The sequence below is a fragment of the Pan troglodytes genome, chromosome 3 (genome assembly GCF_028858775.2).
Source record: "Pan troglodytes isolate AG18354 chromosome 3, NHGRI_mPanTro3-v2.0_pri, whole genome shotgun sequence".
NCBI lineage: Eukaryota > Metazoa > Chordata > Mammalia > Primates > Hominidae > Pan > Pan troglodytes.
In genome coordinates, this window is record NC_072401.2 from 143097476 (window position 1) to 143118257 (window position 20782).

At 38.4% G+C, this 20782-nt stretch overlaps 1 protein-coding gene and 1 long non-coding RNA gene across 33 annotated transcripts in view; one reads left to right on the forward strand and one right to left on the reverse strand.

Annotated features, from left to right (window-relative positions):
• The first annotated feature begins 276 nt into the window (after positions 1 to 276).
• IL15 (interleukin 15) overlaps positions 277 to 20782 on the forward strand; it is a 104827-nt gene continuing 84321 nt past the window's right edge. For 6 of the 32 annotated variants that reach the window (XM_054683399.2, XM_054683395.2, XM_063809894.1 and 3 more), the window contains exons 1-2: positions 802 to 1166; positions 20613 to 20734. Coding sequence is in view for 2 of the 32 variants with exons in the window: in XM_063809879.1 (XP_063665949.1) it covers positions 818 to 1166; positions 20613 to 20734 (471 nt within the window). In the remaining 30 variants the exon portion in view is untranslated. Of the gene's footprint in view, positions 464 to 640; positions 1643 to 20612; positions 20735 to 20782 lie in introns of those variants that run through there. The other 26 variants (XM_063809898.1, XM_063809884.1, XM_063809896.1 and 23 more) reach the window with 21 other exon arrangements.
• LOC107974420 (uncharacterized) lies at positions 1636 to 20674 on the reverse strand. Its single transcript, XR_001717170.3, has 3 exons — positions 20598 to 20674; positions 7299 to 7414; positions 1636 to 2482 (listed from the first exon to the last, which is right to left on the reverse strand). It is a non-coding gene; the product is annotated as an uncharacterized LOC107974420 (long non-coding RNA).

Below are 20782 nucleotides of genomic sequence, written 5' to 3' on the forward strand. Positions count from 1 at the left end.
AATGAAAATAAACTCAAATTTTTCATAAAAATATGAAATTATATTATACGGAACTTTATGTACATGGAAAGTGAATAATTTCTATTATTTTTCTATTTGATATTTATCATATTTATGTAATTAAAAACATAATTAAATTTTAAACTAAATTAAACTGAGCTCCAGGAAGACATCATTTTCTCTGAACCATGACTCTGAAAATTTGGAAAGCACCGTACAAGAGGGATTTTCAGTGATTCACAAGAGTGCAAGATTCTGCAAAGTACTTTCAAAACTAAGCGTGAGGTCTTTGCTACTGCCTTTATGGCATGCAAATCACTCAGCCTCAACTCAGTTCCTTCCTCCAATGTAAAAATACTACAAGAACAACATCTCACGCTTCCATCAAATGGGACCATGTGTGATATTTTACACTGGACTACACAATAGGCTGGAAAAGTGATCCGCAGAGAGGCTCATTGCTGTAAGTTCACTCCCTGTACCAACTGTCTTGCACAAAGCTGCCACCCGGGTGTCTTCTTCCAACATTTCCCCTAGTTGGACTTCAAAGTTTCCTTCTTGCAGCCTGTGCGGGGACCAAGAGGCCGGTCTAGAGTAGCCGCCCAGCATCCAGATCCGACATCCTTTTCCCTTTCCTCAGGAAGACTTGGATGCGCGCCAGCCCAGCCCGGGTCTCCAGGTTCAGCTGCGGAAGCTTCCCACATGGTGCCCGTCGCTTGGGATGCGGCTGTCCTTGTGCCTTCTCTGCAGGTGTCCCGGCAGGTAGAGGAGGAGACCGGTGGCTGGTGTTCCTGCAGGGCGGGGCTGGGGCTCCTCGATGTCCTTGCGCTCGCCCTGCAAGTTCTGCGCCCCAGGCCCCGGCAGGGACGGAAACAGGCCGGGAAGCAGTGACACCTGGGGCAGTCAGTCATCCAGGAGCCGCCGCCACCCGCCCCACCCCCAGTCTCCGCGGGAGGTGTTTGTCTTCGCCTATGCTCCCGGCTCTTTCTCTTTCACTTTTCTTTTCGCCGGGGGTTGGGACTCCGGGTGGCAGGCGCCCGGGGGAATCCCAGCTGACTCGCTCACTGCCTTCGAAGTCCGGCGCCCCCCGGGAGGGAACTGGGTGGCCGCACCCTCCCGGCTGCGGTGGCTGTCGCCCCCCACCCTGCAGCCAGGACTCGATGGAGGTACAGAGCTCGGCTTCTTTGCCTTGGGAGGGGAGTGGTGGTGGTTGAAAGGGCGATGGAATTTTCCCCGAAAGCTTACGCCCGGGGCCCCTCCCAGCTCCAGCGTTACCCTCCGGTCTATCCTACTGGCCGGGCTGCCCCGCCCTCTCATGGGGAAAACTTAGCCGCAACTTCAATTTTTGGTTTTTCCTTTAATGACACTTCCGAGGCTCTCCTCGCCATCCTCCCGCTTCCGGAGGAGCGCAGATCTCAGGTCCCTTTGCCCCTGGCGTGCGACTCCCTGCTGCGCTGCGCTCTTACGGCGTTCCAGGCTGCTGGCTAGCGCAAGGCGGGCCGGGCACCCTGCGCTCCGCTGGGAGGGTGAGGGACGCGCGTCTGGCGGCCCCAGCCAAGCTGCGGGTTTCTGAGAAGACGCTGTCCCGCAGCCCTGAGGGCTGAGTTCTGCACCCAGTCAAGCTCAGGAAGGCCAAGAAAAGGTACCGCAGCTCCCCACTTCCTAACTGCTCCCGTCCCAAACTCACTGTGGGCCGGTGCAGATGTCTGTGCGTGCGCGTCTATCCCTACCTTTGCAAAATCAAATTATCGCCCTCTTCTTTGCTTGCACACGTCTTCTGGGAGAGAAATTTGCAGGAATGGTCAGTGCTTGGCAGTCAGGCCTGGGTCTGTATTGGTTCCAACTCTGCGCCAGCCAGTTATCTCTTAGAGAAGCGATAGTGTATCTAGAATGTCGAAGGAACTTGGAAAAAATACGAGCGAATTTCACTGAAATAAAATCATTATTCAAGGTGGCTTTTAAATGAAAATCCAGCCAATTTTTTCAAGTGTTATTAAGACCGCATGTAGCAAGGGTATACAGTTCATTTGACTTTATGTAATTCCATGCATTAAAAACTATGTTGACTTCAAAGTATGTCTAAACCAAACTAATTCTTAAATGATGCTTACAACAGATTCTTAAATAGGATGAGTCAGCAATTTCAAAACTGGAAGTAAAGTGGTGGTCACCAGCTAGTTTCCATTATATATTTTTAAACTACTATCTAATATTATGATACTGGTGGTGGCCAACTAAGTGGTCCTCATCCTTATCTTGTCAGTGTGGTGAAAGAGGCCATATTAGCTAGGCTGAATTTTTGCTCAGGTATTACAGAATAAACTGGTGATTATGCATCCTGCCATGTAGAGGTTATAAGGTGAACCATTCTACTGAAAGCATCCAGATACAATACACTTTTGGAAGGCCGAGGCGAGAGGATAGCTTGAGACCAGGAGTTCCAGTTTATAGTGAGCTATATGATCTGCCACTGCACTCCAGCCTGTCAAAAAATAAATAAATGAATAAAAAAGATATAATACAGGTTAAATTTTTAAACTCCTGTTGTTTTCGTGTGAAGTAATGTGGCCAACAGAGCAAGGAAATACATGGGAAGGAATATAAAGACATATAAAGAGAAGAACTGAAAATACAGTAAAAGCCATTTAGATTTAAAAAGTGAAGAAAAAGCTAGTTTTGCTTAAAGTTAACAAGTATCATAGAGATCTTAAGGTTTGTTATGATTGTCTTAGTTTCGGGTCCTTATTCGTGTAAAATTCTCACAGAATTTTAGTCAATCAGAAGAGTCTCTCCTGCAGTATCATCTGCTTTGCAACAGTGACAGAGAAGGGTCAGTTGACCATTGGTCTGGAACTTCTGATAGGCAGGGTGTTCCCATACTTTTGGTTTCACTGTTCCTTGCTGATTTGGAGTGGCAACTCCAGAACCTGATTGGAAGCTATAGTTCTGGTTGGAATTTTCCTGCAGACTACTGGTGATTAAAATGATGCTCTTTTGTTTTAATCCATGAAATTAATGTAGCCAATGTCAACAGCTATATTGCAAGGCACAATGTTTGTCAATGAAATATATGTTTATAAATTTCCTTGGGGGATGGAGAAAACAGTGGTTTAAAGTTTATCGAAATAGATTTTGGAAGTGGAAGGTTTTAAAGCCTACGGGATACTCCATCTCAGATTTGCTGCCTCTGATGGATTTCAGGACAGCTAGAAGAGCAGCCCTGAAATGCTGGGTACATGTGGATTTTTCTCAGGAAAATATCCGTAACTTTGATCAGTTTTTTAAATGGGTCTCTGACCAAAACAGTTTTAAATCTTTTGAAAATATAGACTACTGTCCTTTTCCCCCCATCTCTCCTGGAGTTTAATGTTGAGTTCTGCTCATTGTGTTAACTATTTTTCTGAAGGTTAGCTGATCATAATACAGAGTTCTGTCTTCAGACCTATAACTTAAGTTATGAGAAACAGTATGAATAATAACTAACATTGTTGAGTTCTTATTATGTATCAGACATTGTTCTAAGGATGTATTTTTTAAAAACATCGTAATAAACTTATGTGGTAGGCAATATATTTTACAGCTGAGGAAATTATCAAGGTCACAGAGCTAGAAAGTGGTAGAGTTGGAATTCCAACTGAGACAAGTTTAAGACTGGTGGTATTTATGGAGGATGGTATTATTTGCATACAAATATTTCGTACAATTTGACAGTGATAATCCCTATTTATTTTCAGGCAGTGTTGTAATGGTAGAATGCCGGTTTTAAAGTAATGTTTGTATGTTACTTGTGCAATTGACATTATTATATATTTAAAGATTATCTTTATAATCAAATAATATTCATTTGAGTATCAAATATGTGTTTGGTATATTGGAGAAATTTCCTTTATGGTCCCTGAATGAAAACATTTGTCTAATTTGCATCACTTTATGCTGAAAGAGCCTGACAAATAGTAGGCAAATGTGGATTGATCTAGATATCTGTCTCTGCCTATCTATGTATCCCTTCTTCCATACAACTAGAAGTCTGGGATTCATGGAGAGGTCAGAGAAGAAGAGTTTCCCATAATATCCCAACTGGAGATGATATAGTTAACTATTTGGGACATCCTCTCTTCAGAAGGCGTTATGGTAGAAGGTTTGGCAAGAAGCCACTTCTTTTGCTCGATATTAGCTCTTTGATTTACTCACCCATTGATTACAGTAACTGCATGAGACTACTGACACTGAACATTGCTTAAATACTTGCTGCTGTCCTATAGGAATGGGTTGGATGGAAAAATTCCATAGAGGAGTTGAAGGAAAAATTGTTATTTTAGTGAGTACTGGAATGCACTAACTAACACCTATTTGATGGTAAATTTCACTAATTAAATACTATCAACTGTATGTCTATATGTGTGCATATATGCCTATATGTGTATATATACTGTGTATGTGCATATATGTGTGTGTATGTATATATTGTACTGTACTATTTGTTAACAGCTGTGGGCAGACAAGGTTTACTTTTTACTCAGCTTCCAGACTGTATTGAATATATAAACATAAGAAGCTAAGAAATCTTGACAGAAAGCCTGAAGGACAAATTATTGTTATTAACAGTGCCATTCCAGTAGGAACCTAATGTGAATTTGAAAGTTTCAAAGAGGAAGCCTCTGCTATGTTTCAGCCACCATACTGGCACTTCATCTGTATGTCCTCATTGAATTTGAATAACCATTGCATTTTTATCCTGAATTTACAAAGAAAAAAAAAAAGGCATGCAGAGTTTCACTTGCATTAGGACACAACTAGGTAAGACAGACACTCCACTGAGATTTATCTTGATTCTAATGTTAATGCTCCTTTTCGGATATTATATGCATTCTCTTCTAAGAAAACTCAGGTGTTCAGTGTACTGACAACTAAAATGCTGCTGTCCTTACCTTGAAATAGACCCTGGTCACCATTTGGGGTGATTTAATGCTATTTATTAATTTGCCTATGTCAAAGAATATTGCCCTTTTTTAAACAAACAAAAAAAAAAGTTGTTTAGTGCTGGAGTCAGAAAGAGGAGAAAAAGAGGCTCTTTAATCTCAGTTTAGTTCAATAATATTATTTGTCCACATTTCACATCCAGAGCCAGGGTATTTGTATGCATTTATTTTATAGTGTTTCATCCCACTGCAGGGGCAGAAGACTCTATGTAGACCATATAAAAATGGATTTTTAAAAAGTCTGCATGTAATACACAGTTGTTTCTTCTCTAAATGCTAATAGTTCCTCCAAGTGCTGACAGGATGCAGACAAAATCAGGAAAGTGACAAATTATTTTGTGAAATGAGGGAATTGAAACTGAAAATGGTTGTAGAACAGGAAAATATGATGGTTGTAAGGTTGATGGCGGTGGTGGTGGGGGTAAGCTCTGCTTGTCATTGTGACACACTAAAGGAGCCCAGAGAGGGTCTTTGGTCCCTTATATCACTGAATGCTACTTCTCCTTCCTGGGTATTTTGCTTATGTGCCTTCTAAAGAAATCTGACAAAGTAGTCCTTGCACACTGTTAGCACTGACCTCTAAAATTATCAAATGATTTTTTCTTAATTGAACATTTTACTGTTAAAGATTTTCTATTTTCCTGACTCATCTGCAACAAAAATAAGTACATAAAACTTGATTTTTTATTTGAAGGATTTTCGTTGTGAAAATTATTCTAGCTTATGTTATTTAAAACACTATCATTATAAAATTAATCAAAGGAACCATTAAGTTTTGATAAGTGATCATTAAGCATAAAACTGAAACATATATACCCAAAGGATTATAAATCATGCTGCTATAAAGACACATGTTTATTGCAGCACTATTCACAATAGCAAAGACTTGGAACCAACCCAAATGTCCATCAATGTTAGACTGAATTAAGAAAATGTGGCACATATACACCATAGAATACTATGCAGCCATAAAAAAGGATGAGTTCATGTCCTTTGTAGGGACGTGGATGAAGCTGGAAACCATCATTCTCAGCAAACTATTGCAAGGACAAAAAACCAAACACTGCATGTTCTCACTCATAGGTGGGAATTGAACAATGAGAACACATGGACACAGGAAGGGGAACATCACACACCGGGGCCTGTCATGGGGTGGGGGTAGGGGGGAGGGATAGCATTAGGAGATACACCTAATGTAAATGACGAGTTAATGGGTGCAGCACACCAACATGGCGCATGTATACATATGTAACAAACCTGCACATTGTGCACATGTACCCTAGAACTGAAAGTATAATTAAAAAAAAAAAAAAAGCCGCAATGTGGTTTTCGAGCTTCTAGAAACTTAGAAAGGTGCTAAGGAAATTTCTTGCATCAGTGCTTTGAATGTAAATTATTTTTGTTGAAAAGTGTGAATATCGCTACGTTTTGTGGAGTTTTGAAAACAAAACCTGTATTGGAGAATAATAATAATAATAATAAACAATAACGTGCTCTTGAAAAAAAAAACTAAAACAATATTGGAAATATATATCATACAACTAGATATGTCAATGCTTTGATTAAAGATGTCTCTTATATCAACTTTTCAAATTGCCCCTTTATTTGGCACCCTGGTGAGGCAAGGCACATGTTAAGATTCTGGATAGGGAGAGATAGGCATTTTTTTCCTAAAGTGGGAGAAGGGTAATTATGAAAGAGGAAGTGAGGAAGGAGAACTTGCCAGAAATCTGCCTGCTTTGGGCACACATCAGGCATATCTCTGGTAAAAGGGGCTCCTATGGAAGTAACGGATCTTGAAATTGGTTCCTTTAGAACCGTCTATGTCCACAAACCCCTGGGAAAGTTGTAGGGTATGCCAGAGGTGCGTGTTGTTCAGTTGGGATATATAGTTCAGCCTTCTTTCCCACACCCTCCCTTTGGCTTCTGGATTACCATGGATTACTGTGCTTAAAGCAAAGTACAGGGAGTAGGATGGGGAGCAGTAAAGAGCCTGGGCTAGCTTCTGTAGAGGTTTCCCACTGGGGACTAGTGCGAAATAAGCTCTAGTAGGGCTTGGATAGCCTCTGCAGTGAAGTCTGCTCTTCTAGCCTCAGCTGCAGTCACCTTGCCTCAGTGTCCAGACACACTTGCCATTCTTTGTCAGCCTTCATGGGTCCTGCTCAAAATGTTAACCCTCTATAACTTTTTCTGTCCCCACCTACTGCCCAGGCAGAATTATTTTCTCCCTTACATGAATTCATTTGGTGCTGTCTACATTCCCTTATAACAGCTTTAATGTCTGTAAACTCATTTTTATGTGTCTGACTCTACACTTACATTTTGAGTAAGGACAATGTGCTCCATGTGCTTAGCAGAGGGTTGGTCAGAGTCTATTTGTATTGACTTCAGCATGAGTCAGTCATCATTCAAGTGTTTGACAGCTAAGCGGACAACTGTAAAAGAGGTAGGAAACATAAGTAATATAGCAAAACAATGTTGGAATACTGTAATAAAAATAGTATTTTAGGGAAATTAGTTTGAGGTAGAATTTATTGAAGAAAAGACAATTAGAGATAAGGAAACCAGCTAGAAATTCATCACAGTTAATTCAGGAGTGTAGTTTCATTCTCATTATCTGCTCAAGGACATAACTCTAGTAATTCATTCTTTCTCTCCATCACCATTTTTTTCTCTGTCTCTTATGGGTCTTTCCCAATACCATGTAGCCATGCTATAACTTCTGCCGTTTTTAAAAAAGACTCATGTTTTTCTCCTCATGTTTCTGCTCACTTCTATATCTGTTTTTTTCTGCCCACATTTTACATGAAAACTTACAACCTTAACTATATTCTCTGTTTCCAGTTTTCCTCTCTCCTTTCTCTCCTGAACCAGCCAGGCTGTCATCTCCACTGCTCCACTAGAAATACACTTGTCAAAGGTACCATGAACATCCCTTTTATTAAATCCAGTAGTTAGTTATTGGGTCCTTTCCTATGTACCCTTTCAGCAGGACCTGAGAGTTCTTCATGTGGCTTCCAAGCCACTCCCCTTCTCCTTATTTTCCTTTTACCATACCAGCAACAATTTCAGTCTCCTTTTACCTTACCAGCAACAATTTCAGTCTCTGTCTAGTTCCTAATTTCCCTAACATGTAAATATAGCTGTCTGAGGGCTCAGTCCTTAGGCCTGTTCTCTATCTGTACTCTCTGTCTTGGTGATCTCATCTAGTGTCATGGTTTTTTATCCCTTCTTACATTGATGATTCACAAATATACAGGTGAATCTAGCCATGACCTCTCCCCTGAACTCCAGACTCATTTAGCAGTCTATTTAGCTGTTATTCACCCATCTCTGATTGGATGTCTAATACTCACTGGATTCCTGCCTTTACTGCCATATCTGCTTGCCCCACCTTCTTCCTCATCTTACTTGATGTCAATTTCATTCTCTTAGTTCCATAGATAATCAATCAGTCTATCTTGGATTTGTCCTTAACGTCTCTTTATGTCATATTCCACGTTGAATCTGCCACCAAATTATTTAGCTAGGCCTTCAAAATATACCCCACATCCTATCTCTTCTCACCCTTTTTTTCAGTGCTGTCACCTGGGTTCAAGTTGCTATCATGTCTCACAGTATTATTGCAAAAGTGCCTGCTGCTTGTCCCCTTATCTCCACTCCAGCCTGTTCTCAACATAGCAGCCACAGTGTTTTGGTTACCTGTCCCTGCATCTAAAGGATCTACAGCCATAAAACAAGAACAAAACAAAACAACACCCCCAGAACTTAGTGACTTGAATAACAATAATTTGTTATTTATCGTGATCTTGTAATCTGGGCTACTTTCGGCTGCTTGACTCCTCCTAGGCTGCTGGAGATGAGACATTCAAGAAAGCATCTTCCTTCACATGTCTAGAACATCAGCTTGGATAGCTGGAAAGCTCATGGCTGGCCAGGCATCCATGTCTCCGTATGTGACCCCTATACATGACTAACTTGGACTTTACATAATGTTGGCCTCAAGTAGTTGTATCATTTAACTAATTATTGACTTTCAGGATCCCCCATAGCTTATCTCGTTATGGCATCAAACTCAGACTTTAAGTCTCTAAACTGGATCTCCAGATGAGGATGATATTTCTCTGATGTAGTTTCTTGAGTGCAGCAACCTGTAGCTAAAAAGATAGGTTATCTGTGACCTTCCCCTTGTCCCAACATACAATGGTAAAACAAAAATAGGACAATTGCTTTAAAAAAATACCATTTCAAAACAAGACATATAACATATAACAGTTGCTAGTCCATAGCAAGTCTAAATAGAGCTGGCATATATCCCAAGTTCTTGCTCTGGAAGCAATACATGTTCCTGATTAAGGTTTAAATTTGTTCCCTAGGAGTGATCCTCTGTGGCTCTTAACTTCATCTTTTGCACTTTGGGCTCCTTTTCTCATTCATTCTTTCTTTTCTATGAGAAATAATTTTTGCTATTCTTTGCAGTGGCGTAGCCTGCTTTCTGATGTTAGAGGGTTAATAATTTAGAGACCTTTTGTATACTCACTTTTGTTTAACTGCTTTTTGTTTTTAAGTTCAATGATATTTAAAATTTGGGGGGCTTCCTATGAATTTTATTGAGATTCATTCACTCCGTTAGATAAAAGACATAACCAGAAAATCCTTGAGACAAGTTCCACTTTAATTTTTTGGGAAGTCAAGGTGCCATAGAAACCCTTACCATTTTTAGAAGCCTTTTGACTAGTTGGCAAGGTCTGTGAGACATCATTTTAAATCTTTCAGAGTTCTTAATGAAGGGCCTCCATGCCACACACCTGATTTGATCTCCAACCTGAGAGCACATGTAATAGTAGAGCCTGGATTTGATCTTTGCCCTGAAACTACTTATTTCTTGGAGAATCTTTTGCTGCCTGGAAAGGCAAGAATGAGAATAGGTGTTATTTTCCAATCTAGCAAGTCTTAGGTTGAACTATTTTGTCACTGCATTTCTAGCCTTCACTAACAGGGTCCTTGCCTCTCTCCAGGTGTCTTCCCACCACTCAGTCTCATAGTAGTTTCAATGTCAATTACTAATTTCCATATAATAGACTACCCCAAAACTTAGTGGTGTAAAATAAGAACCATTTTATTTTCTCAAGCCTAAGAATTAGGACAAAACACAAAGAGAATGACTTGTCTCTACACTGCAATGTATGTGGCCTCAGATGGTATGACTCAATGGTCAAGGGATGTCTGAGATGGCTCAGACATTAAGTCACACATATAGAGCCTCAGTTCTGGCTGTTGTCTGGGCTCCTTGGTTCTCCTCCACTTAGTCTTTCCACATGGCTAAACTGGACTTTCTCACAGCACGGTAGTTTCAGGGTTGTCAAACTCTTCACAACTTGGCCAACTTCTATAAGAGAGGAAGTTGGAGCTGTAACCACTTAAGGCTTGGATATGGAATTTCCAGACTTTAACATTTGTTTTCTTCTTTTGGGAAAAGCAAGTCAGAAGGCCACCCAGATTGAAGGGGAGATGACATAGATTCCACCTTTTGATTAGTAGAGTGTCATGCATGTTCATGGGGGGAAGGCACTGATTGATGGCAGCTGTCTTTGGAGATTATCCACCACAAAGGGTAATCTGGTTAAAATATTAATCAGGTTATGCTACTCCTCTATTCCAAACCCCACATGGTTCTCCCATCTCACTCAAGCCAAATTCTGTTACAGTGGATATTAAGTCTCTTAAGTGATTTGTACCCCTGATGTCTGCCATCTGCTACTCTTCCCTTAGCTCACTGAGTCAGTTACACTGGCACCTTTTCTATTCACCAACCATACTACTATGTTCTTGTCTAAGAGTCTTTTACCTTGCTGTTCCTTCTTCCTAGAATGCTTTTCTCTCAGATATCACCCCCTTCCCCATACCTGCTTTGGGGTTTGTCTCAAATATCCCTGTTGCAATGAAGTAATCCTTGACTGATGTACTTCAAATTGCAGCCTCACCAGCACTCCCTGTCCCAACCCTGTTTGGGAATTCAGATTATTTTTCAGATTTTGGAAAGTAATATAGTGTGTTTACTATATATCATGTAACGACCAAGCTTATTCAGGTACTTCCTCAAAAGGGAATAAATACAGCTTACACATAGTCTAATGTTAGTTCAGCTTGTGTTTTGTTAATCAGTGAATTAAGGAGAAACTTTCAGTTTTTGGAGCTTTTTTGATTTAATATTTTCATATAAGGGACTATGGACTTGTATGTTTTATTGAATTATTTGATTATTAACATCTCCCTTCATTAGAATATGAACCACAGGAGAACATGCAGTTTTGTTATTTTATTCATTGCTATATTCCCATCACCTATTAGTGCTAGGCATATGGTAGTCTCTCAACAAATATTAGCTTGAGTATTTAAAGCAATATTTAAAACAAAAATGAATGAGGGAATGAATGGATTAATGGATGCTAAGTAGTAGGGTACTGCAAATAGAATGGAGAATAGAAAGACAAGCTAATTTCAAGGAAGATTTGATTTACCAGTGTTCTGTTTATTCATTGAATTGATTTTGGCACTTCAGCAGTTAATAATTTTGAGTGCCTAATATGGGCTGGGGACTTTCCTAAATACTTGACTGGTCTTGATTGAGTGGGAGGAGCAGAGCACAGCGAAGAGTCAGAGAATGCCCAAGATTTTAACCACGAGAGTCAGGAAAGATAAACATGTTAGGAAGAGATATATATTACAGCTAACACATGGGGCAAGGTAGGGGAATGGATGAACTTGATTTTGGAAATATCACGATTGAGTTAAAAGTGGAATAAACTACTTAAAATGTCCTGTAAGTGATTAGAAGTACTGGATTGAAGATTGGATAAGCTATTTGTACAAGATTTGGGTTTGTGAATTAAGTAAAGAATTGTTGGTTAAAACAAATGGTCGGGATATTTCCCCAGGAGGCAGATGTATATATAGATGGCTTAGGGTCACATAAGACAACTAGAGGGACTGTCACTGAGCTAAGCACCCTGAAAGAGGAGATATTCGGGAAGGCCTTCGAGGAGGAATTGACCAGCTCCCAGGTCTTCAAAAGAGAAGGCTAGGCTTTTTACACCTCCTAGACCTTGCCTTCCTGTCATACTTGCTCTGTCTGCTGCTCTCTAGAGGGATTTTAATCCCTCATATGCTTATTCTTACATAGGGATCATCTTTAAAGACTCACTTTCTCTGTGACATTTTCCTGGCGAGACACTATCTTTACCTCCTGTCTTGCCTGACACCTTTCCTTTGTGTGTTCTCCACCTGATAGATACTTCTCTCATAGTATCTGCAGTGTTTCACTGTATTTATCTGTGTTCATATTGCCTCTCCTGCAGGTAAATGATAAAGGTCATAGATGAGAAGAATTGTGATGGTGGAGTTGGAAGGGCTGAAGTTTGAGAAACACTGCATCCTTATGTGTCTAACACCTTGCCTGGCACATAGTAGAGCTATAATAATGTTATTCTTGTTGTCAATGATCCAACATATATTCCTGAGGGGTCAAGTTAGATCAGGTTCTGAGAAAAGGAGTTTGACCATATTTGACTCATAGTATATTACTGGTGATCACATGGCTTTTGGGAAACTATTCCCAGCATATTTCCTATTATCAGGGTCAGGAAGGGAAATAGAATTTTCTGGGGATGTACTTTGGGCCAGGTTACAAATAGAATCTTTAACTTCCTTATTAGGAGTATGAGTTTTAGAGAACTGAAAACAAATACGTTTGTTTAATATTTTGTGCCAGTTTTATTATAGAGGGGATAATTTTATAAATTTGCAAAGTAAATGCTTCAGTAAATGAAAGGAAATTAAAACAAGGCACACCTTATTCTCTAAGTTCCTTCAAACAGAAATCCTTTCATTTTCTTTATTTTATTTGCTGAGTATTTTGAGAAGTTATTTCAGTAGGACAAAAAAGATGAGAGAAATTGTGTGAAAATAATAGTATTGCGGAAGTTTAATTTATTTAGTGTCTCTTCTCCTGAGGGTTTAAGAGAAGAAATATGGTTTCTTCTCTTGTTATGCTGTTAAAAAAATTTGCAGTTACCTCAAATATCAGATTAAAATCTGTATTTGGTATCTTTAGATTCTACTCCTGAAAAGCAAGATCCTTGTGAAGAACCTCTAAAACTGGAAAGATGTGGTTATGCTGATGGCTTATTTGACTTGATATTGAGGCATTCATCTTCTAAACCTTGGCCTTTCTTAAGTCAAACCATATTACTCTGAGCCGCTGCAACTTATAAAGCATGGCTTCCAGGCTAAGGCGTTTAAACCAAAGAGGCTAACAGCACACCAAAAGTTCTAAACAATAGTGGATATTTATTGATCACTTTCTCTGTACATGGCTCCCTGCCAAGTGCTGTGAAGGATAAAAAGACGCAGCACATTTGATTCTCTTTAGGAACTTATTGTCTCGTGGAACAATTATTGTTTACATGTAAACAGCTGAGTGTCCAGGATACTGAACTACTCTCTGCCCCTAAATACAACACACTTCCTTTCATAGCCAAATATTTGGACATGTTTCTCTCATTGGAATGCACTACTTCATCCAGTATCTCTTCCGTGCCCCCTTCTCCTGACTCGCGTGGTCCAGAAATCTCAGTCTGATAATGGCTTCTCTGGGAATATTGTCCTAAATGTCCAAAGTTGGGTTAGGTGTCTTTCATTCTTAACTTCATTCCATAAATATTTCAATAGTTAACATTTATTTTCATCCATAGTCCCAAGTACGTTAACATATGTAGCATTCTCAAACTCATGAGATACTTTCCTTCCCACTTTTCAGATAAGTAAACTGAAGCACCAGGAAGTGTGGTGACTGGTGCAGGGACTACCAGTAGGAAGTGGTGGAACTGGAGCTTGAACTCAGGTTTCTCTCTCAAGCATGCACACTTCCTATAGAGGGTGCTACCTTGCTGGTGCAATTAATAAGAATTATAAAGATTAAAAGAGAGGAGGTGAAATTTTCATTATTTATAGATGAAAGCCATACAAATTAACAAGCTACTAAAACAAATGGGAGAGCTCAGAAAAGTTGCCAGACCAAAGATTTTTAAAAATCAATAACATTTTTCAATAGTAAATAAAGCATTAGCTAACATAACACAACAGTAAAACAAACCAGCAACACAACCTTCCCCAGTAGGAGCACGCTTGCTGCAATTAAATATGGTTTATTTGAGGATTGTCTGGATGGCTCAACATCAGAAAATCTATCAAAATAATCTTAAGGATATAGGAAAAGTTAGTGTCAAGTTCTCAGAAGAATAAAAATAGATTGGATTTTCCAAAACTGACTAAAGTATATCTATGAAAAATCTGTAGTAAATATCAAATTTAATACAGGGCTCAGAAAAACATTTTTTGTTTTACATTTTGGGAGACGATGAGGATGCCAGTGTTGGCACAACTATTCAGTAAAGTGATGAAGACAAAAATAATAATCACCATTCATTTGTATTGAGTGTTTACCTATGTGCCAAGCAGTATAAAAGCAAAAGTGGTGGATTAGCCATTGGTGCAAGGAGATGGTGAAACTCCCATCTTCCTACTCCTCCAAGGTAGAGGTGATAATTGAACTACAGTGAGCCAGGATGAAATGGAGTTGTCACAGAGCAATTGTAACTAGGATGCTTAATTTATTGCTCTGACCCAGAATGTAGCTATTTGGACATAATGGAATGGAGCAAATTACAATATAGTAGAATTTGGGTGGTAGCAGTGATGGTGTAGGATAGTTAGATCTAAGCTGTGAGATGAAAAAATCCCTCAATGTCTACTAGTAACTGCACTTTAGATATAGTCAATACATATGGAGGTGCAAACCCCAAACATACTGTTATCATGGATTTTAGGGATGAAGCAGAGCCCTTTTGAAATTGAAGTTAATATGGAGAAGCAGCACAATGCATAGCATATGCTTTGTGCTATGGTAACTGAATGAACTTCTGGTGAAGAATTAAAGTAGGGATCCAAAACACATTGCTAAATTTCAATTTAACCTCTTTATGTAAAATTGAACAATACATTTAATTTCTCTGCACTTATTATTCTCTTCTTGAAAATTAAGATAATTAGACCAGAGAAAATCCCTTTGGTGTTGAATCTGGTGGTTCAGGGAACCAACATAACATGGATGGATTCTATCATATGCTGAGATTTTCAACCTGTCATCTTTATAGATGTTACTTAGGCACTGGAAGGGACTTTAGACACCTCCAGTCTAATCTCCGTATTTTAAAGACAAGGTAAGTGACACTTAAAGACATAAAGTACCTTGCTAGTGTCACATAGCTGTTTAAAGGCAGAATCAAGCCTAGGGTCCAAGTCTCTAGACCCCAGTCCATTCCATGGTTCTGGTAAGATTAGGAAAGCTCCATATTTCATCAAGAAGTTCTCAATCTCAATTTTACATGAGCTATAGTTTTGGAAATTGTAATATGTTAATGATGAATAGATGGGAATGATGGTAGTCTGTATGGAGTATAATAAAAGAATAGATGAACACTTCCACCATTATTTACACAACACATCCAAAGAGAGAGATTCCACGGTGTGCGTGTGTGTATATATGCACACCATATATATATACACACACACACCATCTATATATATACATATATATAAACACATATATATACACATACACAATGAAATACTATTCAGCCATAAAAATATTAAAATCACGTCTTTTGCAGCAACATGACGGAATTGGAGGCCATTATCTCAAGTGAAACAAATCAAAACAGAAAGTCAAATGTGGTATATTGTCACTTAGAAGTGGGGGCTAAGTGATGTGTACACATGGACATAGAATGTGGAATAATAGTCATTGGAGAATCCAAAAGGTTTGGAGATGGAAAGAGGTTGAGGGATGAGAGATTACTTAATTGTACAATGTACATTATTCTGGTGATGGTTACACTAGTAGCCCAGACTTTACCTCTATGCAGTATAGCCATGTAACAAAACTGCCTTTGTACGCCTTACATTTTATTTTTTTAAATGAATGTTGTGGTCCCACCACATGGACCACATTTAATGTTAGTTTCCTAGAAGTATGTTTTATAACTGAATAGAGATAATTTTCTATATTGTATTCCAACCCGGATGATATATATATATATTCGGTAAGATTTTTCAATTTTCTTTGTTCTCACTCAGTATTTGTCAAAAATTAATTTTATGAATAATTTGGTCATGTAAGTTAATAATGCAGGCTTAGTTACTCAGGGATTGCTCTGGAGCAAGAAAAAAGTTACTCACTTCTACCTTCTGTACCCCTTCATCTTTCACTCTGCCACTGCCAATAAAACCCTCCAAAGAAATCCGACATCTTAGACTACAAAAAATGCAGCCATCTTGGGAAACCTGTAGCAAGTACACCCAGCAGAAAGGGTCAAAATCTTAAAGATTGTGACAAATCTGTAATCCCACAGAAGGGATGAGGCATGCCAAGTGTTTGATGTCTACAAAAACCATTTTCCTTAGACAAAAGCTGAAAGGCATAGGAGAAGTAATATAAAGCAGAAAAAATGAAAAGCAAAAATTATAAAGAAGACAAGAATGGCAATCTATTTATAATAATAGTTTTGATAACAACCATTTAGATAAGAATTGTTAATGAGGCCAGTGAAAGAGGAGATAAAGTACTAAAACGGACTATTCTCCTATTGTGAGGACAGGATCTCTGTTAGCTCTGTCTCAGATAATTTGTACAGCCCAAGTGGAGAAGGAAGAACCAGCAGTGCTATAAAAGATAAGTTCTGCTGTCCAATCTAGGGAGAAAAAAGCAACCACATTGACCACATTAGAGCTCAGGAGTCCAAACACTGCTAGTTGCCAAATAAACTTTATTAATAGAGACAACCTCCCCCTTAGCAGTTTTATAAGCACTATTGCTTTTTTATATAGACTTGAGAAGGTTAGTTTACTTGTCAGAAAGTAGGCCAGAAAGCAATGTTTTAGAAACAAGACGTTTGGGACTGCTACAGAGATCCAATGCTCAGGCTAAATCACGTGATACATTTCATGTGAAGCTAAGTATTTGGAACAAGAGATGCCAGAGGTCTAATCAGCAAGAATAATAAACAATTAGAAGAATGGCAGCCAAGCCTAGAGAAACTGTCTGGAGAAAGAGTACTGGAGGATTTGTGGTCTAATGTGCATTTGTGCTTAGTAAAAGATTAGCTGTTCCTAGATTTTTAAATTTAATTTTAAGTGTTATTCCTGAGGATTATGGTAATCGCATCTCTTTGCTTCTATAAGGGATTGGTGAGAAGCAGTAGCAATATTTGAATCCAGTTATTTGTGAGTGGGAGATGTACTATATCATTAGGTGTCATTTTCACCAAATACGTTATTATCAGCAGGTAATAAGAAATGTGCATCATTACAAATTCTCATCTGGTATTTTGTGCTCAAACAGACAAGGTATGTCTTCTGTGGCAGCACTGAGTGATCACATAGAGACTGGTGTCAAAAAATGGCTCTTATAAATTACAGGATACATTTTAATAGTTAAACAATTATCTAAAGAGGCACCACTGGAAAATTGTTTAGTAATAATTGGCTGATTTTTATGATGAAGGATAATTCAATTAAAAAAATTATTTACAGCCTCCTTTGGTTCAGAAACTGTGCCATGCTTTGGGCATTCTAAATGAATTTTGTCTTCCAGGAGTTCATCTTCTAAGCAGCTTTATGGAGAATGTCATAGTTTTTTTCCCAAATTTTCTTCATATATGATTAGACAAAATATTTAAATCTGTGCTATATAATATTTTGTGGTATTTTGATTTTAATTTTATGAGTGGATAATACATTACCATGGTTTAAACTTCAAAAGGTTCAAAGCGCTTTCCAATTCCCTTCTATAGATGCAACCAATGCTATCATTTTCTAGTGTATGTCCTTGCAAATGTTTTGTGCAGACACACAAAAATGCACATATATATTTAACCATCCCCCTTTCTGAAAACAAATACACACTGTCGAGTTACCTTTTTCTTTTTACTTTAAAAATACACCTTGGATATATTTTCATGCTAATATTAAAAAAACTTCCCATTCTTTTCTATGGATGTATAATATTACATTGCATGCATGTATTATAATTTACTTAAGCAGTACCCTACTGATGGACATTTAGGTTTTCTCCATTCTTTTGCTATTACAGGAAATATTCACATGAGTAATTTCAACACTGATATTCTAAAGTGAGCTAGAGTGACTGCATTCCTGTTTCCCAGCCCATATTCCATAGAACACAAGTCTCATGAGATGTTCAATATCCAAAAGGGTTCTATAGTTAAATAACTTTGATTAACTCTGGGTATTTGTTGATGTTTATAGTGCATACTGTCAAATTAAAAGAAATCTTGCAATAATCTGCTTTGATGTAATCCAAGTGTTTCCCGACCTCACATTTTCTCAAGGAATGGAATACACTATTGTTTTAGGTCAGATTCTTGGGAAGCAGACTGAGATGGAAATATACATGCGAGAGGCTTACTGGGGCATGTTCTAAAGAACAACACCTGATGGAAGTAAGGGCAGATCAAAACAGGGTGGGCAGAGGGAGAAGTTGGACTGTGATGCAGTTGGAACAGTGGCCTCACTGGATCCAACAGGGAGCCCTCTAGAGGCAGGATGGCCCTTTGGGGATGTTACAACTCTGGAAGGGAAGCAGGCCAGATTCCTGGAAGGGAAGCAGGCCAGATTCCTGGAAGGGAGAGCTTTCTTCCATTGAAAGCATTTATCAGGAGGGGCTCAGCTATGAGCTGTCAGCTGGAACAATGAATTTCATTGTTCACTACAACTCTGTATAGAATCTTCAAATTTTTAAAGGAAATGCTTATCAGTTCCTAGAGTGTCTTGCTGGTCAGAGCAAGTCACTTGGTCTCCAGGGACTCAGTTTCTTGCTGTATGAAATATGGATGCTGAGCTGAAAGTTCTTTAGAGTTTATAACATTCTTTGCATCTATTTCCATTTCAGTATGTGCTAATTGAATTCCAAGGTCAGACATAAGTTTTCCCCAAGACATACTTGGCCATATAGAGGCCTACGATGTGGATAGATAAGCTCTAACTTTTTAATATTTCTGCTGTGCAGTTATGGAAAAAAAGTGCATTGTTATAATGCTTTCAAGTATATGTTACTTAACTTGGGGCAGACTCTTGGGGCAAAGGTGCATAAGAGCTGAATTAGAGCTTTTTATTAAAATATAAAAATATATTTTTAAAATATTTTGGTTACCTCTTGTTGGGTGTTTGCTGGAGAAGCTAGCTTGCTATCTTCCTAGGAACATTGGCCCATATTGATAAAATTGAAGAAATATACTGGCATAGGGTGTAAAAGAGAGAGGAGCATAACTGGCTTTAAAGCACATTCTTAGGAGCTCTTATTTATTCTCCTTTTAGAAGCTCAGGAAGCAAACAGGTATAGACAAACAGCTATAGCAATTTCTCAGGGACCTTCCATTTGGGAATCAGATGGGTCTAAATGCCCATCCTATGTCATTTATGGTACTTGTGAATTTCATTCTCATGCTCCTGCAGGATTCATCAATTGTGGTTGTTATTGATGGAAGCTTGTTTCCTGGTAGGAGGGGGGAAAGGGCTCAGGGAATGGGCCTCTCTTAAGTGTGCCTGGTAGAGTTGATGAAGTTTCATAAAGAGGATGGAAAACATATCCAAGAAAAAGAAAATGTTCTTTAAGATAAGGAAATGGGAAGTGAAATCAAATTTAAGGCGGTATTATACAAACATGATGCAGAGAAAAAAGTAAAAAGAAAAAAAAAACAATTCTAAGATTGGTGGCTGTATGGGTGTAAGATCAACTTTTAAACTGAATGTAAGTTTTTCTAAAAAACCTTAATCTTTTTCTTCAACACAAAGCTTCATACGGATTCTTGGATCATACTGAAATTTGATTAAGATGTTTCTTAATTTATTTTCTAAAATAAAAGTTATACTACTTTACTTTTTTAAATGGCATAATAAGTTGGATTACCCTTATAAAAAACATAGAAGTTACACTGTTTTTAGGTTTTCTAATTAAATAATCTGTTGCCATATTTATACCCCCCGAATCACATATACCTTAAAATATTATACTATATTATGATGTTGTGTTTTACTACTTCGTATTTGAGTGGAGACTTTGCCACTTCACTTTTAGAATAAACGTTTACAACTTATTTTCAACACCTTCTTCAGACTTGGTCAATAACTTAATATCAAACACACAAATACACTTGACATCATGGGTGCTTTGTGATATTTTGTGATAAAGAGAAAGACAATTTACTAGAGAGCTATATGAAGCATTATAGGTTTTAAAAAATGATATATGATTTTTTTCTCCAAAATGATGTAGCTTTAGTCAGCAAGGACATGAGTTAAATTATGGGGAACTCTGAGGATTGTAGAAAAGATTTCCCCAAGAAGTTCAGTCTTGACTTATGCAGTTTTCTCCATATGAGTCTTCCTGTTTTTTTATAGCATGATCAGGTATGTAGGTAACCATAAATCTGAGGAAGGGAGGATTACTCAATACATAATTATTAATCCTCTTATCCGTACCTTTGACTCTTACAGAATCCATTCCAATATATGGCCATGTGGCTCTTTGGAGCAATGTTCCATCATGTTCCATGCTGCTGACGTCACATGGAGCACAGAAATCAATGTTAGCAGATAGCCAGCCCATACAAGATCGTGTAAGTAAAGTTTTAAAAGTTTTATCATGCAATACAGATACTTTTATA